We start from the raw sequence: 17,351 nt of genomic DNA, 5'->3' as shown, positions 1-17,351 counted from the left end.
GCATCAAAAGTTACCTACCGCAGCTTTAAGCTGTTAACTTTTTTAATGTGGCTGACACTCCCTCTGAGTTCAAACAAAACCAATATCCTGGAGTAATTAATTTACTCAAACAGTACACTGACTGAACTGATGTGACTAGAGAACTTAAGATGAACACCGAGCCGAGCCAGATAATGAACAACAAAACTGACTCGTTCACGAGTCAAGAACCGTTTCTGTCAGATGCTTCCGATTAGAGAATCGAGGAGCTGATGATACTGCACATGTGTGATTCAGTGTGAAGCAGACTGACACACAGAGCTCCTGAACCGAACTGATTCTTTTGGTGATTGATTCTGAACTGATTCTGTGCTAATGTTATGAGCCCAGGTAAACTGAAGGCTTGAATCAAGGGCAATCATCGCAAATGACGCCAATACGTCGAGCGCAAAAGAACCTGTGAACCATTTTCTTCAACCGGTTTATTGAATCGAACTGTCCGAAAGAACTACTGGTGATCCGAAAACCAATGCAACCTGTTCTTGACTCGTGAACGAGTCATTATCTGGCTCGGCTCGGTGTTCATCTTCAGTTCTCTCTTCACAGCAGTTCAGTCAGTGTACTGTTTGAGTGCATGCATTACTCCGGGATATTGGTTTGTTTGAATTCAGAGGGAGTGTCAGCCACATTAAAAAAGTTAACAGCTTAAGTAATTTGTGGTTAATGCGTATTAGAGATGCAAACAGTTTAAAACAATTCAGTTCGATTTGGTGAACTGAATGATTCGTTCACGAACCGGATATCCAGCCTGCTTTGTTTTGAACTCTCTCTCACAACAGACACGGAACAGAAGACAATGCTGAATAAAGTTGTCTTTTTTGGTATTTTTGGACCAAAATGTACTTTCGATGCTTCAAAAAATTCTAACGGACCCTATGATGTCACATGGACTACTTAGATGATGTTTTTCTTACCTTTCTGGACATGGACAGTATACCGTACACACAGCTTCAATGGAGGGACTGAGAGCTCTCGGACTAAATCTAAAATATCTTAAACTGTGTTACAAAGATAAACTGAGGTCTTACGGGTTTGGAACAACATGAGGGTAAGTTATTAATTACATAATATTGATATCTGGGTGAAGTAACCCTTTAATGCTCTGCTTTTAACACAACATTATCTATCACTCATTACCTATCACAACATTATCTATCAGTTAGCATTTAATGTTGATTTTCATGAACAAGCTTCTTTTTCTCTGAAAAGTTTCTGATTTGATCCAAAACTAAAGTCTTGATGGCTTCATTGCAATATTGTTCCAGGCTGAATGTGAAATCAAACCGAACCGACTAGAAACAAGTACTTTTTAGTCCTGGAACAATAATCCATAACCAGACCACATCAGATTTTTAGATTAGGTTTAGGGTAATGAATTTTATCTTTAAATGAACCTCAGCAGGTTGTTCGAGGACTTTCAGATCAGAACGCAATGTATCACTTGTGTAAATCACGTGTTTGAAGTACACACTACAGTTTCTGATCTAATGTGATTCCTTTCTGAAAACTCCCTGGAGGAACTCGGAGCTTCATGTTCATGTTATAGCAGGAAAGGGGAACACTGAAGCTCCCCCAGTCCCTTATCATTTATCCCAGGAGCTCAAGCTCACAGCCGGCGGTCTCCTCCACTGAAGCACAGCACACCGTTAAATGATTCTAGGAGTTTCTCTGGGCTGCTGACCTCTTTCTGCAGCTGGATGTACAGGAGAGTCAGGTAATTATGAATGTGGGATGGTGATTCTCTGCCCCGCTTTGTTGGTCACAAGATGATTATCAGCACATATAAACATGAATGTGAGATGTGTAGTTATGGTCAGTGCTCTAATAAACACCCAAGACCTTTAATAGATTTTTGTACAATGCTATGATCTGGGGACATTCGCTTTGTTGGTTCTTGTTGGTTGGTTGGATTTTCTTTCTTTCTTAATTTGATCATTCAATGATTGGTTTATTCTTTGTTTATTTCAGTAGTTTACTTGTTTCCAGAGACGGGAATAAATACATGAAAAGGTATAAATTAATAAATATTGTGTGGAAAAATGCATTTAAATACAAATACAGTATTTAGCATTTTGAAAATACATCCCTGTAGGCTGAAATCTATCTGGAATTATTCTGGAGAAAGAAAAAACAAACAAACACATTTCGATGTGCAAAACTGCTTAGAAACTTTTGATTTCATTTTACATACCTCTTAGAATTTTTTTTTTTAAAAGCATATTTATTTCATGTTAAGTTTATTTTGTTGTATATAAAGTTTAATCAAATGAGAAAGTTTATCTAAAATTAAAATTTCACAATTACAAATTTATTAAGATAGCATTTAACACTATTTGCTCAAAGAATTTGCACTATTTTGTTTTTGTTTTTTAACAATAAAACAAAACCTTCTTCACAAATTAAATTGTTGATGACAGACAGAGATTAACGTAATTATTTTGTCTCTACATAAACATACATTTTCACAGATGGGTGAACACAACCACCTCCATCTCTTTCGCCAAGCATTCGAATAATGTATCTCTTAAATTGTGGGTGTAGTTGCATCTGTTCAAATGTGCATTCTTATTATTTAGCTTGGGTTAAACTAATTAATTTCACTTTGTTGGATCAGCAGCTATGCTAATGATGTCTTTATTTGTTTCTATGTTTTGCCACGGGATGCAACTAGGATTTACACAAGCTCCAGTCTGGATCCAGAACACCTGACAAGAGAGGATGCTGACCCCTCAGAGGACAAACAGAACTAACAAATATTTCTACAAGTGCGACTGCATCATATAATAATTATTAATTATTAATAATATTAATAATGTTCATCATCTGGCTGACTACGTCTTCTATTAATTTTTCTAAAAATCCTGTCATACGTGCACAAACTGACAGTCACCACTTATAAGCAACTACTAAATATTGTAGAAACATAATTTTCTGTAAAGTTGCTTTGTAACGATTTGTATTGTAAAAAGCGCTATGCAAAATAAACTTGAATTTAATTGAATTGATTTTGTAAACGTGACAGATTTTTCATTAAGCTCCAAGCTTGCACTTGTCTAAAATGTAAAATGCTTACATTTACAAAATGAGCCTGCAATATCAGAAATAATGAATAAAGTAATAGTCCATGTTAAATAGAAAAAACAATTAAAAGAAAATGTTTAGTGAATAAATAAAAAAAACATTATTTAATTATGTTATCATATTTATAGGGTTTGTTCTAATGTCACAAATCATAATCTCAAATTTACTGCATTTTCCTGCCCACTAAAGGCTGCACGGATACATTTCTTACCCCAATAGGCCCTATGTAAACGATTTTTTAAAAATTCAATCGACTCACACTGTATATCAGTGCCAAGTCATTTCACCCAGGCCTAACATGAAGCAATGCTTTAAACACATTTGACAAGCTAGGTGATACAAAACAACAACAGATTAAAGGTGCTGTAGGGAACTTTTGTAAAAAAATATTTTTTACATATTTATTAAACCTGTCATTATGTCCTGACAGTAGAATATGAGACAGATAATCTGTGAAAAAAATCAAGCTCCTCTGGCTCCTCCCAGTGGTCCTATTGCCATTTGCAGAAACTCCATCGCTCCCGGTAAAAAACAACCAATCAGAGCTGCGGTCCGTAACTTTGTTTGTGTTCAAATTGTAGAAAAATGTATATAATAAGCGAGTACACCATGAATCCATTTTCCAAACCGTGTTTTTAGCTTGTCCTGAATCACTAGGGTGCACCTATAATAAGTGTTTATATTCGGACTATTTTAGATTGCTTCGGGGGTACCGCAGCGGAGTAACCCAGTACCTTTGTGATTCTTCATAGACATAAACAGAGAGAAGTAGCTCCGGCTACGATGTTCTTCTGCAAGACGCAAGCAGTTCTGTTTATTAACCGCTAGAGCGTCAAAAGTTACCTACCGCAGCTTTAACTATCAAAACTGATTGGCTAACACTATTCGGTGCTCTTTTCTTCTTTCATGTTAACTGAAGGCAAACCTGAATGATGCACTATTTTAACATCAATCGACAAGTTTTAATTGTATTCCAGTAAACTCACTTAGTCAATGAAGCTCACAGGATGAATGTTGGGGGGAGGGTGCATGTCTTTCATGTTTTGAATTTCAAATACTGCCAGTCCTTGCTTTTTTCCTTGTTTTGTTGGTTTACCTTTTATTTTATTTTACCATTATTGTTTGCTTGTTGTTGTTTCATTAATTAGTTTGTTTGTCCATTCATGTATTGGTTTATTCTTCGTTTGTTTGTTTCTTTAGTTTGCCTTTTTGATCATTTGTTGTTTTTTATCTTTATTTTGTTACTTTATTTGTTCATTCATTTATTCTTTAGTTGGTTCATTAGTCACTTATTTTTTGTTTCGGAAGTTTGCTTGTTTCTTTGGTTTATTGCTTTCTTTCTGTCTTTCTTATCTGTAAAGGCGGCTCATACGCGGTGCGATTCTGAATGTCCAAACTTCTTAAGCCCTCGCACATTTGATGATTGATTTTATCCGAAAATCATATGGAGGCAGTCACACGACATGAATTTACTACGATTTTACAAACTCACTGGCATTCATGAAAATATGGATTCTGAGGACAAAATCATTTTCTTTGTGGCAGCTACGGTTTGTGATGTCCAAAAAAAGAAACTGAAAAGCAGAGAAAAGCATGGACTTTCTGTTCTTCATAAACAACTCGAGGTGAGAAGGCTGTTTATGAATTTCTAGTCATTTTGCCAGGAATACAACAGGTAAGTTATATTCATTCATAAAGCTGAAAGGCAAATTTGGCACAATTGGGAATAACAAATAAAATATAAGGCTGTTTAAAACTAAAATTACTATATAGACTATTTACATACATGATATGTGGGGTTTATCATCTTCTAACTGCGACAAGCATCCAATTTTTTTTTTACATGTTTGAAAATTATCGGGAGGTCGGGAGGTGCTAGTAACATTTTTGGATCGGCCCATAATTGTTCTTACACGGTATGGGCCGCAACAATGTGAGCATCTCCGCTTTTCTACTGAGAGAAACAACAACAAAAATCGCACTGTGTACACCAGCCTTAAGTTGTTTGCTATTCATGTTTTATTAGATTACTTGTGGTTTATTTTTGTTTTGAAAATTAGTTTGCCCTTTTTCATCATTCATTTGTTCTTTCTTTAGTTCATTTGTTTGTTTGGTTTGTTCATTTATTGGTTGATTCATTCTTGTTTAAATTTTGTTGTTGTTTTACTTTAAATAGTTTGCTTGTTTCCTTTTTTTTTTGGTCTTTGTTTCCTTTTATTTTTGAGCAAATAAATTCAGCCTTGGTGAGAGACTTCTTTCAAAAACATTATAAAATCTTACTCAACCCAAAATTTTGACCTATAGTGTAAATTTACAAGATAAAAAAATGACACATGCAGATATACGGCATAATGTTAAATATTACAGCATTAATGAAATTGAAACTTTAATGAAATTCAACTTAATTTTTAGTGGGGTTCAGGCTTATCAGGTCAGGTCAGGTCAGGATTTTCCAGTGCATCACTAGAAATAGCATTCCTATCATCTAACGTTAAGCTGGCCTCTGACTTTAGGAACTGATTGATTGATAGAAATGTTGATCCAGTCCTAGCTGTATAAATTACGTTCTGACTAGCTAAAACAAAATAGCAGTGCAGCACTGGTATTGTATCTGGAACTAAATTCTCTAAGAATTCTTTACAAGTGTCACCTGAGTGCTGAAGAAGTCGTACAGGAGGAATTGGAATCTGCAGCGGTGGCACTGACAGAAGAAGATATTTATTTGGGTGCAGAGAGAATAGGCATTTATTTATGAACCCTCACTAAGTGCTGTCGTTGATGCATTAGCATGCCCTTACCCTGTCATTGAGGAGTGCACCGCAATGATTACTGTCACTCACAGCCATCTGGGACATACACTTTCTTTTACCGTTTGATGCTAATATTTTAGAAATATTTGACAGTTTTATGTAATCCTAAAACACTTCTGTGTGACTCCGAGGCACATACAGCAAAGTCCTAAACAACTGTTCACTCAAATTGAAACTTACACTACTATTCAAAAGTTTAAGGTTGACAAGATTTTTAAATGGTTTCGAAAACTTCTCCTCTGCTCACCAAGGCTGCATTTATTTGATGAAAAATACAATAAAAACTATTATATATATAATAAGAAATATTATTACAATTTAAAATTACATTTTATAAGGTATTCAAATAGAAAACTGTTATTTGTTCCTGTGATGCAAAGCTGAATTTTCAGCATCATTATTCCAGTCTTGTGTCACAGGATTCTTCAGAAATCATTCTAATATGCTGATTCGCTGCTCAAGAAACATTTCTTATTATCAGTGTTGAAATTGGTTGTGCTGTTGTCTAATATTTTTGAAAAGAACACAATTTATTTGAAACTGAAATCTACTGTAACATTATTAATGTCTCTACTTTTGATCACTTTAACACATTCTTGCTAAATAAAAGTATTAGAAAACTTTTGAGCAATAGTATATGTTCCGTTTGTCTTTCGAATGTGATAGCAAAATGAGTTGTTAATAGATGACCTCAAATACAAAGAATGAAAGATGAAAACAATCATGGAAGAAAGTAAGATAATGATGCCAGAGCTACAGCAAAAGGTCAAACTTAAGCTCAAATACAATATGACCATGAATGTTGAGTTTTCAGTGTAAATTCTGCAAGCAAGGACAGGATTCATCAGATTAATAAGTAGTCTTGTTTTACTTCCAAAACACAATATAAATTTGGCCTTTATTTAGTGTAACTGAACTGAAAAAAAGAAAGTTGACACTTTCCCAGACACTCCTATCAAACATCAGTTCACTCACAGTGGACTGGGGTCTGCTGGGGTCCTCGGGGTCCATTGAATTGACATCCAGGGGCGGGGCGAGGGCGGGGTCACTGCTGCTTCGCACGGATAGAGGAGTGGCTGATGGGGAAAAAGTCAAAGAACACATTTTTAAATCTAGAATAGAACCATACTGCATTTTAAAACCTAGGTTAAGTGTAAAATGTAAGGACTTAGACTTTAAAAAAGCACTGTGGTCCATGACAATCATTCAGCACCAAACATTGTTATTTTAGTATCATTGAGATACTATTATAGGTTTTGTTAATACTTTGAATTAGATTTTATCAATATATTCCGTTTTAATTTTGTGTGTTTTTTTGTCATTAGTATTAGCCTTTTTAATAGGTCTTTGGTTTTATTTCAGTTGATGTAATGTTTAGTTTCAGTTAACAATAATTAAAACAATAACCTATAAAAAATATATAATTATTTGTTTAATGTGCCATGGTATTTACATAGTGCTTCAAACAATACCACTGTAGCAGCACATTAAATTTCAGAAGTATTATGTCTCATTATGCCTGCTTTCATGTTGGCGAGTTTAGTTTGATTTTAATGGTGTCTAAAAGATTGAATGTGTGTCTGAAAATAAAAGCAAAAAGTGTGTGACCAGCACTTGTCTGTTTGAGAAGATCAAACTGAATAATGGCATAAACGCTTTTTGAACAGCACCAAGAGTGTTTTCATTTTCACACACACATTAGATCATTTAAACACGATTAAAATCACACTAAACTCGCCACATGAAAGCACAACAATAAAGTCTCACGGAACACATCTGAATGAGTAAGAGCAGCCTTCTTAAACATACTTAGTCCTGCCAAATGTCTCCCATCACACACATTTGTCTGGTTGCAATAAAAGGGACAACAGCCACTAGGCTCTAGGCTCAGCAGAAACGGCTACGGGAACAGGATGCCAGATCCGTCAAAAACAGCTCTGGCTTTTACAGGAACAAAATAATACAACAGAAAAAATGCAATGAAGGAGTTTGATATCAGCACTGTACAACTCTTCCATACTAAAGAGGATCTCCAAGTCCTCCTGAGATAAGGCCGGGGACACCGTGACATCTCTGGTAGCAAGGTCACTGCTGGTGAACGAGATACATGAGCTGAATCATAAGAAACAGGGTTTTGTTTTTTACCACAGGGAAAAACTGTTTTATGTACCATGTATATATATACGAGTATGAAAAACATATACTAAGTAGCTAAAATGACTAATTCAGAAACCGTAAACACACTAATGAGCTCATTAGCATATGACTGTCCTACATTTACATGTTAACAACTAGAGCCTATGTAGTCTTGAGCAATTACATTCACCCTAATGAATTTCGGTGTGTACTACATAGGTTAGCTATTTATGCTACATAGTTGTTTTCTTTTCTTAAAAAAAAAAAAAAAAAAATCTGATTATGTGTCACCTTAGGTTTGTACATATAAAAGTGCTCTTTTTTTATGTGCAAGGAAAAAGGTTCAAGCAAAATAGCAAAAATAACAACAGGTCTGGAAACACAAATGCTTCCCCTTATTCTTTATTAGATGCATTTAGTTTAGTTTATTTTTAGTTTCTTCTTCACATAAATACTGCTCTGACTGCCTAAACATATATATATATATATATATATATATATATATATATATATATAAACAAAGATTTTACTTCCTAAAATTAAATAAGGAAGAATGTTTTTAGGGTAGTAACAGGGTGTATAAGTTTATACATTGATTTGGAAAGTGAGATTTTGCCCTTTTTTATTTTTTCAAAGATGCATTAAATTGATCAAAAATGACAATAAAACACATTTATAATGTTACTAAATATTTGTTTCCTGAAAAATGTATCACAGTTTCCACAAAGATGTGAAGCAGCACAACTGTTTTCATATTTATAATATTAAGAAATGTTTCTTGTCAGCTTATTAGCATGTTAGAATGATTACAATGATTTCCGAAGAATCATGTGACACTGAATACTGGAGTAATGATGCTGAAAATTCAGCTTTGAATCAAAGGAATAAATTGCATTTTAAAATATATTCTTATAGTTAACCACTTTTTAAAATTATACAAATATTTTATCATTTGTTTTTATGAATAGTCTTGGTGAGCATAAAAGACTTTCAATGTACAGTTTTAAAGTAGCTTCCTACACTGACAAGAACTCATTATTATGTATTGATAAAAGTGACAGAACACAATACTGCTGACTTCTGCCAGCCGCAAATAACAGAAAGTACAAGTCTGACACTGAAAAGCAAAGAAAAAAGCACTGAGAGAGAGAGAGAGAGAGAGAAATCAAGCACAATGTTTAAAAAAAAGTTAACATTTTCCCTTGTCAAACAGACACTTCCATCAGCAAAGACTGTTCATATCCTTTAGTCTGCTACTAGAAATCATCAAAAACGCTTTTGGTATGATCCCACTAGCACAGAAACACTCATTAAGGAGAAGTTAGCATTTTCTGGGAGTCATTAACACAGACTCTGTGTTCTGTATTTTTACCTCTGTCATTTTAATAAGGTACTGGTACCAAAAGCAAGCTTTAACACGTCTCCTAGTTTGTTAGGAAAGCCATTGGTATTGCTTTTTGAGCAATATATCAACTTATCAGGGCCATCTTTAGATTTAACAATGAGCTACTGAACTATATTTCTCTGCATTTCAATGCTGATGTGCAAATGAGAGAGACAGGTAAGGCCAAAGAAAAAGACTTAGAACGAAAGAAAAGCCTTCTCAGGCCTGAGATGAGTTCATTTATATGACAAAGATATATGTCCCAGTGCCCTTAGTATCCTTTTCCATGAATATTATATTTTAGGAGTTTTGTTTGTCCCCTCCGTGTGTATGCCACCTTAGAGCAACTCTTAAACCATAACCTTCATTGCCATCATTTCTCTACACCACGAGACCTCCAACATCCACCGTTAACTACACCCTATAGACCTTACGAAGGACGCGCGCAATAAGAAAGTTCTTAGACCTTTGTGATGTTTACGAATTCTCATAAAGGAGTGGTACATCTGTGCAGGGTCTGGATGAAGAGTTTCCCTCAACTCCAATCAATCTTCCCAAACCTGCAGAATCTGGTGGAGCTTGGCACTAAACTCCAGGCTCAAGGTTAATCGTCAAGAGGATTGTTCATGCAAACTCATTTTAGGCATTCATTTTGGCTTTATGCCCCTTAAAAGAAGACAGAGGTAAGAATCTGTGGGAAATCTGTAAATGCCAGAGCTATTCAAGGTAAAACCTTTAATTACTGGCTATTCTGACACAGGAGTGGAACAACCCATCTGGTGGGTTCATCTTCAAGGAAAAGCACAATATTTGGAGTGTGCTATGAATATGTGCTTCCAGCTGAATAAATAAGAAAGCCAGTAATCAGGCTAAAATAAGGAGAATTTGAGTGAGAAAATATTATTAATAGACTAAAGGTTAGACATTCACAGACCTGAAGCTATACATCAAATGTTTTAATAAGAACTGTTTGCCTTTTATATAGGCTATAAAAAAGTTGAATTACATATTAATTGTCTTATTAAAGTTGTGTAAAGGTAAATAACTAAAATGTGTTTAAATGCTTTTATTAAAACAAACATTAATACTTAAGTCTGCTTTTAAATTGACAATGTTTTTACCAGTTGTTTTTCGTAAAAAAAAAATAATAATAATAATGTTTAAAATGTACAGTAGTTTAACCAGGACATACAGTACTGTAGAAAAGTACACTTTGCCATATGAAATACTGTAATACATATTAGGGCTGTCAATAGATAACATTTGTTAAATGAATTAATCACTGCCTTTTTTAATTAATCGCGATTAATCACACAAGCATATACCATTTATCTTGTTTAAAGTAAACCAAGTAAAACAAAAAAATTAAGCTTATTTTTCAGAAAACTGTATTTTCTGCTAGATTATTTCAAAATAAAGTTAGATTTCTTTTACTGGCTATGCTAGCGCTCTCTCTGCTCAAAAAACGCACTGACAGTAAATTTCTATGTAGTATACACTAGTTCCTGTTTGCTATAGCGCTACTGTGCTGTAACATGGTGTAGTACAGCTGTACTGGGCAATTATGTTGTTCAAATGAAGCTACTGTCTCGAACTTCTGATACATGCAACATGATTGCGTGAACATTTCTGAGCGGCAAAAATGATAGATTTGTAAAGCAATATACTGTGAGAGGGCCGTTTGTTACCGTGTCCAAGACGACTCAAAGTAATTAACCACAAAGTTCACAAAACGATGCACTCCACTGAGATGAGCGAGAGCGCTTCTCTGATGCCTTTGAAGTGCAGTTGGAAACTTTCTATTTCCCACTTATGAAGACGTGAGCCCTTCATGTGAACGCTGCTGCAGTCTTAGGCCCACCCCAAATTCTCATTGGTCGAGATGACACCCATCCCAAGCCAGTACGGATCAACATCCCACCCCTCCTGTGACCAATGGTTTGTCTGTATGTGTATTCAGAGCCAGTCAATCAATTAATACCCAGCCCTAATATGGATGGAAGGAAGGATTTTCAGTAAACATTGATTGCCTTCCAAAAAAAACGTATACATCTTAATTTTCAGTGGTTACAGAGACAAGAAAATTATCCAAACACATCTGGCGCCTCTAGCATATTGGCCAAGATCATGTGCAGGTAGAATCCAGAGTCTGGATTTCATCAACACAATATATTTACGATGGAGATTCACCATCCTGAATAATGTGCTGTGTTTATATAGAGATACTTCTGTCAAAGATTTTCTTGGTGGAAAATCAACTTAAATGTCAAGTCCCGAATTTATCTACACGCCTCAGATAGTTTCCCACTCAACTGCAATCCGTAAAGCATTGTAAAAGTGATCAGGAATCTGGGTGCAAACTTCCAGGATGAAGGACAGCAAGGCGAATCCTCTTGACCTTTGACCCCTGAGAGGTCTGTCATGTGAAATGGGGTCAAGTGGGCACATTCTTTTAGTCAGGCGTCGTCTGTTTGGCACGGCTCTACGCTGCTCTAAGAGCAGTTGAAGTTATCAGCCCCCCCACACCCCACCCACCCCCCCAAAAAATAAAAGGAAAAACAGCATGCACCAAGAACCAAATTCAAAGAGAAGTTTGATATCGACAGTCTGTTAACCTGTAATTCAGTTTTATTGGTAATCAATGTCTGACAGGTATGAGCTGCGGCCCACCTCAGGTGCTGCTGGGAGCCGTGAGAGAGAGCATGTGTGTGTAATGAGAGCGAGTAGGTCAGGGATCGATGCTGCTGTAATCATAGTGCCGTGCCGTAGAGACAGTCAGAGCTGAGACCGATTTGACCTGTTTCTGAGGACTGTTATGGCTCGAACAGGAACAAACTCATGGTCTCTGGATGGCGGAAACAAACCGCCATTCCATAATTACGTCTGAAAAAACCCCTTCCTCAATCCTTTCCTTGTGCACTGACTAAGTAAACATGAACAGCAGGTTTAATTTGTTTAAAGTGCACCGCACTAATGTGACACCCATGGTTGGAATGTGTTACCCATGACAACTGATCACATATCTTTGAATGCATCATGATCTCACAAGAAAAACAAGCTTATATGCTTTTAAATCCTTAAGTGTCTCTCTTCAGTTCCATTTTAAGCTAATTATAACTGCTATAAACTAACCTTCCACATAAAATAAAAGCAATTAAAAAAAAAAAAAACATACAAACGTAAAGCTTAATCTTTCAAATAAGGCCTATAGAATCAGGAAAATGTATTAAAGGGGAGGTCTACTGCTATTTCATGCATGTTGAGTTATTTACACTGTTATGTGTTCAAGTGTTATGCTAACTCATGCTAAACATGAGTTATACAATTGTATGATTGTAGAACAGAGTATTTCTGTGTCAAATATACTCCTTCCTTTTTTGCACAAGTTTCAGAGAGTTAATTTTTATTTTGTTTTTCAATCTTGGCTCTTCATGTCGAAATGAAGGCAGGGTTTTTCCTGGCTCAAAATGAGGCGGAGGGGATCCCATCCTGATCGTGTACACAATGTAACCACCCTTTAACTGGCTGAAACAAACACTTTATACACGCAACATATTTTAGGTGCTATAATAATTATATAATTGGAAAAAAAAAAAATATATATATATATATATATATATATATATATATATATATATATATATATATATATATATATATATATATATATATATACATATATATATATACACACACACAAACACAATATGTTTTTTTCAAAAACAAATCGGTTGAACATGAAATTAAACCAAACATACCAACTAACTACCCATTTAGAGTATAGGTGAACTTATAACATTAGGTTATTAAACATTTCATGAAAACCAAAATGTTTATCCACTCCTTATAGTCTCCAGGTCCACATCACTTTAATCCAATATACATTTATCCACTTAAAGTGTCTTTCCAGAAAATAAAATATTTTCTTGCAACCTTACGTGAATTGTTAAGAAAACATTCCCAAATTCCATTAAAGTAACATACAAACCATATACTACTGTAATCGTTTGTTAAATATAAATTCTGTTTTGTAGCATGTCTAATTATTTGATGCATAAAAAAACTGAATTTATTCACATTTATTCTTAAAATAGCCTTATGAAATGTTCTCTTTTTCCTCAGAAATGGTGTGTTGTGTATCTGGTTATCAAAGGAAGGTGTAAAACAAATGTAATGTATCTTTAAATTATTTAAAATTAAGCTTTTTTTGGCAAACAAAGGGGATTTACTATTCAAATTAAAACATGAAAGAAATGTTGTGTGATAATTTCTTTAACAAATAAAGTTTAACAAATTTTAGTAGTAGTAGTACTAGTAGCAGCAGCAGTTGTAGTACCAAGCGGCAACCTCTCTCTCTCTTGTGAAGCCCATACAGAAGTGACATAAACTATAATTCATTGACTGGCCACTTGAGGATGGCTGCAAAAGGGAGTCAATCTCATAGACTCCCCATGCTAAAATGCCTTACATTACAGCAGAAAAAAAAAACATGTTTACAGCCTGGTTCAAAAAAAAAAATTTTTGTTCTATATAGCTAATTTTGCCCTTCATGACAACTGTGAGGCGGGTGAATTTTATTTTAACTCATCGGTTTAAATTATATTAAGCCTTAAAGTTCTGAATAATTAGAAAGGTGGATTGCCACTGCTGTCACCGCCATCGAGCTAGGTGGGCGTGGTTTCAGCATCCAGCTTCTGCCTTTTTGCCCATTTTTGATTATCCGGGATTTACACGCGGTGGCACGCTGCCAAGATGGTGACAGCCTGCTCCACCTACTTTTGGCTTCTCTTCTGAAACCTATGGGTGACGTCACGGACACTATGTCCCTGTTTTCATACAGTCTATGAGTAGTAGGTACATTCTGCTAATGTATTTAAGTTAAACCGGACTTTTATTTTGACGGGTTGCCGTGAATACCTTTATTTTTCTTTGTGTATATCATATGACGCTATAGTTTTACTCAAATGAAATGGTAAAATACTCATGAAGTGACTCTCAGAACAGTTCTGAAGATGTTGTTTGTGTATTTATGTCCTCATTTAGTGAGATGAAAGATTCAGGGTTGCCAGGTTTTCACTTCAAAACCCGCCAAATTGCTACCAAAAACTAGCCCAAAACTACACCCGTCGCACCATGTTAAAAAATAGCATTTCGGGGGGGTAAAATACACATTTTTGGCGAGCTTCGACTGGTAAAATGTGCACTCCAGGGGCTAAATATCAGTTGTTGAGGTCTTTTTAACCCGCGCAACAGTGATAAACAGTGATATTCCGCGAAAACCACAGACTTGGCAACACTGCAAATGCTGAAATCACTGCAAACGTCCCGCGTACTTCAGTGTGTATAATAAACAAAACTGCACCTCATTCATTCATACAAACATATGATTGCGTAATTTGAGTTAATGCTCAGATCGTGTATGAACTAAAAGCTCTGATGGGAGCAGTTCAGTGACGCTTGCACGTGACTGCGACAACAAGAGATAGCACAAAATGTATTATTTCTCTATGCAGGTGCAAGTGTGTTGACAAACGTTTTATAAGCAAGGCCCAGTTCTGCAATAGATTTGCACATCGTTTGATATTGGAAGATGGAGCGGTCCCAGCTATAAAAGATCTGCATCATTTAGAACTGCAGACAGTAACGTTATATGAAACGGCATCAAATGTCTATTTTGTTAGCATATAAGGGAAAGTGCTCATCAATCTTTAGCGCCACCCACAGCACGCCTATAGGAGCTTGGCTGCTTTGAAGAGAATCGGAAAGCTGTATTTTTCTTTCCTTTATAATTAATTATGATAAAACTAAAGACTTTTTGGAGCAATGAATGATGCTATACCACTCTATAGGTTCTCAAGATCAACATGAGATTGGGTGAAACTGTGTGTGTTGTGTCCCATTTAATGTCATGAATTTAAAAACAGGAAAATTATATCATATATGACAAACATATCTGTATATTTATAACATTTCTGGTGACAAATGTGAAAAATAAATGTTTAATAAAAAAAAATAAAAAAACGTAGTGTATATACACATACATTACATGTTGCATGTTAATTTTTGTTTTCCACAAGCTGAAGTGCCAATTCAACCCATCTCTTATGTCTTTTCACTCTTTGACTGACATCTGTCACACTGCCAATCATCCTCTGTATCCTCTTTAACCTCACATTTACTCAGCTCTTTAATGTATGTCTTTGACCCACAGGCTGAGTGGTGACCCACTGCCCCTATCTATAGCTATCTTCTTTCAGCAGTCACCGCCTGTCACTCAATCTTATGCTCCACATCCCGACATAATAAAAAACAAAAACATTTATTGTTTGTTTGGTTTTAATTGGGAGAATCTCATAGTGCTTTTGTGCAGAATTCTCTGTTTAACCCTTAGAGACCCACTGTTGGAAACAAAAATAATCATGGATCAAAACAACAGCTCACCCTATTAAAAAAATAATAATAATAATAAATAATTATATATATATATATTTTATATAGGGTGAGCTGTTGTTTTGATAAATATTTTTCTGAATATTGTGAGGTATAGCGAAAAGAAACAACAAATGCTGGATACTACACTTAATTATTTACTTGCAATAAGGAAAATAAAGAAACCATTCCAATAAAGTGAGACATATTGACAACACTTAACCATTTTTTTGGGGGGGGGGCCTTTTCATATAAAAGCCCATTATAAATCACAATTAACTAAATAAAAATGAATTCAAATATTATTGAACTATTATTAAATATTCTATTTTTAAAAATGCAATAAATGTTTTGTTTTAATATTAAAATTAATATACATATATGCATAATATATATACACATAAATGAAACATATATACATACTAGGGATGCACCGATATATATCGGTTTCAGATTAGAGAACCGGCTTTACCGACGAGATGCGCATTAATCATCGGCCGTTATATATCGGTGCACCCCTAATAGATACACACATACACACAAAATAAAACAAATTTGAATACAAATTTAAATAAAACTAAAATGACAAAATAAAGAATACAAAAAGGAAAATAAAACAAAATGTAGTAAAACTGATGCATATACTTTTTTTTAAATGTAAAATTCAACAAGATGTTTGTTTATGTTCATTTATAGCAAACATCTAGGGACAATATTGCCCTCCAAGTACAGCAACTTAAAAGGACAACATCCACATCAACTAACCAGATTATCAGCGTACACTGTTCTGAAGTCAACCAAGCTCCGGCCAAGCATATACGGATTCAAATGCTGCCATTATTCCTGTTTGCACCCCAGACACACACACACACACACACACACACTAATTAAGTTAACCCTGATCCCGTGAAGGCCTTTCCTCCTCTTTAGTGCCACTGATTCAATAAGCCTCCTTTTTGACTTCCCTGTCTCCCCTGGCTGCGTTTCAACAACAGATCCCAAGTGCTGACACACACACACACACACACACACCGACACAGCTCCTAAACTACATTGTGCACGGTTCCTTTGTCCCGGCATCATTTAATTGATAAATGAGAGAGACGAGCATTGTGTGTGCAGTTGACTGTGGACTTTTTGTAACGTAATGACATGGCAATGTTTGAGGTGTACACTGGGGCATCTGCCTCCAGTCTGGCTTCAGAGAGGGGCATTATGGGAAGGTTAGCCATGGCAAGGCTGAGTGAGCAGTCAAAATGACGGATTCAGAAATGGCAAGTGTAACATTTGCATTCATTTGAATTTATACAGCTGTGACAGTCACGCGTTGAGCGAGAATTAGCCACAAATCGGTTGCTGAGTAGTTGCTAGGCCATTGTGGTTGGTCATCACCAACAAGTCTTAAAGGGATAGTGATCCATAAAAAAAAATAATTCTGTTATCATTTACTCACCCTAGTGTCTTTCCAAAGA

At 35.4% G+C, this 17,351-nt stretch overlaps 1 protein-coding gene across 1 annotated transcript in view; it reads right to left on the bottom strand.

The window, feature by feature from the left end:
• LOC127990713 (partitioning defective 3 homolog B) overlaps positions 1-17,351 on the bottom strand; it is a 159,970-nt gene that overhangs the window by 102,975 nt on the left and 39,644 nt on the right. Inside the window, exon 4 of the mRNA XM_052591522.1 lies at positions 6,906-7,006. Coding sequence (XP_052447482.1) covers positions 6,906-7,006 — 101 coding nt within the window. The remainder of the gene's footprint in view (positions 1-6,905; positions 7,007-17,351) is intronic.

The sequence above is a fragment of the Carassius gibelio genome, chromosome A1 (genome assembly GCF_023724105.1).
Source record: "Carassius gibelio isolate Cgi1373 ecotype wild population from Czech Republic chromosome A1, carGib1.2-hapl.c, whole genome shotgun sequence".
NCBI classification, from domain to species: Eukaryota; Metazoa; Chordata; class Actinopteri; order Cypriniformes; family Cyprinidae; genus Carassius; species Carassius gibelio.
Note: the sequence above shows the minus strand (reverse complement) of the source record. Positions and strands in the feature narration are given on the sequence as shown.